The 4,707-nt window shown below is 39.3% G+C and overlaps 1 protein-coding gene across 1 annotated transcript; it reads left to right on the top strand.

The window, feature by feature from the left end:
* The first annotated feature begins 325 nt into the window (after window positions 1-325).
* On the top strand, window positions 326-1,969 carry LOC140812869 (abscisate beta-glucosyltransferase-like). The gene is given in 2 exon segments (XM_073171236.1): window positions 326-1,532; window positions 1,534-1,969. Coding segments are annotated over 2 exon segments (1,437 nt in total). The 5' UTR covers window positions 326-428; the 3' UTR covers window positions 1,867-1,969.
* The last annotated feature ends 2,738 nt before the right edge of the window (window positions 1,970-4,707 follow it).

The raw sequence follows: 4,707 nt of genomic DNA, 5'->3' as shown, positions 1-4,707 counted from the left end.
TGAATTGTTTTTTTTAAATAAAAAAATATTTTAATTCAATATACATGTCATCCAAATACATCGAGAATGATGATTGGAAAGAGAAGATAACCAAAAAAAATTAGAGATTTATATATATTTTTTCTTAGTTAAATAAAAATGTATAAAATATAGTAAAAATTAAGTTTTTTTTTTTCAGATAGTAAAATACAAAAAAAAATTGATGTACATTGAATCTTTAAAAAATGATTGACAGATATATTTTTGTCAGAATTATCCTTGATAGAATATGTAGGAGTTATCTGAGGAAAAAATGAAAATAAAATATAAAATATCCGCAAATGGGGCCCACTGATTTGACAATAATTTGACATGCAGCAGCGTCAACAATAAATAATACGAGGAAAATTGAACCCTTGTGTTGGCTCGAATTCGATCGCTCATCTTTCATGGCTTCCCAATCCATTCGTCGGCAGCGGGTCCACATCTTCTTCTTTCCATTCGTTGGCGGCGGCCATTTTATCCCGATGATCGATCTCTCCAGGCTCTTCGCCTCCCACGGCGCTACCTCCGTTATCCTCACCATCCCAAACGATGCTGCCGTGTTCCAGAATTCCATCCAAAGAGACCAAGAATCCGGCCTCCAAATCCACCTCCACACCCTCCAACTGCCGCCTGATTCCGCCGTCCTCAAGACCACCGATATGTCAGCGCCGCCGTTGACTGATACCTCATGCCTTCAAGAACCACTCCACAACCTCCTCCTCAGCCGCCGCCCCGACTGCATTATCACCGACACCTTCCACCGCTGGGCTGCTGATGTCATCGACGTTACTGGAGTTCCAAGAATTATATTCAATGGAAACTGCTGTTTTTCCAGATGCTGCGACCACGTTCTTGAAACCCAATTGCCGCATAACAAAGTGGAATCTGATTCGGAGCCTTTTTTGTTGCCGGGACGTCCGGATAAGATAAAACTTTGTAGATCCCAGCTGCCGATTTTCCTCAGAAATGGAATCGAATTCCCTGGAAAGTCCAAGAAATCTGAGCAGAACAGTTTCGGACAGGTAATCAATAGCTTCTACGCCCTGGAGCCAGCATATGTGGATTATTACAGAAATGTAACCGGGAAAAAAACTTGGATGGTGGGGCCTGTTTCTTTATACAACAGGAATCAAGAGGACAAGGCGGAAAGAGGGCAGCCATCCGCCATTGATAAGTATAGCTGCTTGAATTGGCTTGATTCACATAAACCCAATTCAGTTCTCTACGTAAGTTTCGGCAGTTTAGCTCGAATGAGCAGTGTGCAGATATACGAACTTGCTTCTGGACTTGAAGCATCGGGGAAAAGTTTTATATGGGTAGTCGGAAAAATTCTTGGAATCGAAGAGAATGGAGAGGCTAAAAAACACTTTCCAGATGGATTTGAAGAGAGAATCTCAAGTTCTAAACGGGGATTGATCATCAAGGGATGGGCCCCACAGTTGTTGATCTTGGAACATGAATCAGTTGGAGGATTCATGACGCATTGCGGATGGAATTCGACGCTCGAGGGCAGTTTGCGCTGGCGTGCCGATGATCACGTGGCCTCTTTCGGCGGAGCAGTTTTATAATGAGAAGCTGGTGGCTGAGGTGTTGAAGATTGGGTTGAGGGTGGGGAGCGAGGAGTGGGCTTCGTGGAATATGGAGAGGAAGGTGGTGGTGGGGAGGGAGAAGGTGGAGGCGGCGGTGCGTAGGTTGATGGGCGATGACGGCGGTGAGGTGGTAGAAATGAGGCGGCGGGCTAAGGGTCTGGCGGTGGAGGGAAGGAGGGCGGTGGAGGAAGGAGGCTCTTCCTTTAGTGATATGGATGCTTTGATTAAAGAGATCGAGTCCTTTTCCCGGTAAATCAAAAAATTAATAAAATTAGTATTATCTTTATTATTCTCCCTCAAAAATAATTTTAATAGTGACTCGCATGTATTGTATAATTTAATAATATATATTTTTTTATAAAATTTGTATTGCCAAATTTATTATTGTCTCTCAGAATTATTTCAATATTTCATGAGCTCTCATTTGTGAAAATAAAATAATCTATAATTAATACACATATATGGTGGAGATTGATTTAGGAGGGTTGAATAAATAATCTCAATAAATTATGAAAGTATTTCGATTGGGTTAATAATATTGAAATGTAATTCTTATCGGTAAAATTTCAATAAGCCAGTAATTGGTTATTGTGCAGAAAAATGTTCATTGATAAGGGTTGAGCACAACAAAATGGTTTAGGGTAAAAACAGTCTGGCTCAAATATTGAGCAAAATAGGCTAATTGATAACACAAGTTTGTTTCTAGATATTTGGATACTTGAATTTACTCATATGTCACCCCCTCTTCCATGCAGAATGATTTCATTTAAAAATTTGACAATTCAACACTTTGAAACTACCTACATCAATAGGATTTACCATACATCATGACTAAAACTTTTAATATTTTAGAAATTTAAATAATATGAGCAGTAAAACTTCTTACTTTCAATTACAATTATTTTTCATGAAATTCTAAGCATAAATTGATCATTAATGATCAAATCACCAAGTATAAGCTTGTGCTTGATATGATCAGTTGGGTTCTAAAAAATCTCTTTTATCTCGAAGAAATTTGCTTAGACAAACAAAAAAGTTGAAGTTCGGAGGAGAGAGAGAGAGTTCTGAAGTAAGCCTAATTGATGTATATATAGGCATAGCCTATAACGGTCGTCTTTTTTTAATCTAGAAATTAATTGCCGATGCTCAAATTGTACTCGCTCATTCTCAGTCTCGAGCTTTTTAATCTCTGCCTTAAGACAAAACACTTCACTTGACTGTTCCTATTTAGGCTCTGTATCCCTATCAGTTAGTTTTGTTTGTTTTTCTTTAACTTCTTGGAATGATTGGGAAAGTCTCTTGTACTCATTTACTATATCATGAGTACATTAATGAGACTATTTCATGTAAAAACAATTAAGCTAAAATCAAATATATATTTCACTAGTGGAATCCAGCTCGACATCCGCCATGAGGCACTGCACCTAATCTTTATCGCTTCCACTAGTGGAGGATGAGTCAGAATCAGAATCTACCCACTTGGTTTTACTGTCCTCATCCATCAGTACCTTCTGCTCTCTTCTCTTCTTGAATGACTTGTCATCTTTGGACGACTTCTTCTTCTTTTTCTTTTCATGAGATCGGTCTTATTTTTCAGTCGGCCTTCTCTTTCCTTCTTCGATTTAAGATAGTCGGCTATGAAATGACCAACTTTCTCACATTTGAAATATGCATTGTCTTCATTAGTGGTCTATTTTTGGTAATTATTGAACAGACTACAATCTTCCTTAAAAACTTGCCAATTTTTTTCACAAATAATGATGCTGCATCATTGCTTAACTCCTCGACTGTAACGCCCCGAAAATTTTAAGGTCCACGCAAATCATGTACATGCAATTATTAAATTCTTTTGTATTTTTAATTAAATGTTTTAATTGCATGAATTATTTATGTGGTGCATTTTGACATGTTTAAAATATAATTTCTGCATGGTTGCATTAAACTGTATTTTTTAAAAGGATATTCTAGTGACGATCGAGGAACGGAGACCGGGGGCTGAAAAATGTTTTAATTAAATAATTAATTTTATTTATTTAATTCAAGGGAGATGGCTTCTCGTATTTTTGAAAACTAGAAATTTTGCGGTGATTTTATACGCCAGGACTATATTTTTATCGGTGTTGGACTTTCAACTAAAATTCAATCTTTTAAGCAGTCCGGCTATTTAATTCACTATTTCTTTTATGAAAACGATTTTTTTTAAACTTTTCTAAATTTAATTAAAGCCTAGCTTGCACTAGTGGGCTTAATTAAGAGTTAATAGGCCTTAAGCCTATTAAATAATTGATTAGCATATAAATAACACACACAAACCTATTCTACGCACGAAAACTCACGCCGCTCAGTTGGTGAAAGGCAAAACTCCTCCCTCGGTGCTTCAGCAGCTCTCGGCCGAGAGGAACAAGCTTTTCCCTTCAAAAGTTTTAAGGATTTCAAGCCTCGGTTCTCCCCGTTCTTCGTCGCCATCGTTATTTCGTGCGTTTACGACGCAAAGGCACGCCTATGTCTTCCTTTTCTCATCCATTACATCATAATATCGATTCAAATTCTGTGTGTACAAAGATCTTGAAGTTTTATTTTCAGAAATTCGTTTTTCTCATGAACATGCTATGAACTAATGATTTTTGTGTACCAAACCATGTCTTGATTGTGTTTAGGGACTGCCATGGGGTTACCTAACGTTTAGGTAAAGGTTTCAAGGAAAGATACAGCCCCCTTCACGAACACACACACGACATCAACCAAAAGAAATCAGGAAAACGGGAATCGGTAACTACGGCCTTGATCGATGGGGTCGGGTGTCGTGAGGGAAGGCTGGTCTTGGCTTGGGGCTGAAGCTAGGGCTCGGCCAGGGCTTGTACAGGGTCTAGGGAGCGTCCTAGCCATGCTAGGACTCGAACCAGGGGCTCGGGAAGAGTCCTAGCACAGCTAGGACACCACCCGAGAACCCTGCACAGATTTGTGCAGGGTTCGCGCCACTCTCAGGCGTTGGTGGCTCGTTGCATGGGGCACGGGCTGGGCTAGGAAGGTTCACGAGGGTCCTAAGCAAGTGTCCATGGGTTGGTTTCGGTCAGTATTGTAGTAGCCCGAATTC

Source organism: Primulina eburnea, chromosome 14 (assembly GCF_022965805.1).
Source record: "Primulina eburnea isolate SZY01 chromosome 14, ASM2296580v1, whole genome shotgun sequence".
NCBI lineage: Eukaryota > Viridiplantae > Streptophyta > Magnoliopsida > Lamiales > Gesneriaceae > Primulina > Primulina eburnea.
The sequence above is the reverse complement of the archived record's forward strand: the minus strand, read 5'-3'. Positions and strand labels throughout refer to the sequence as shown.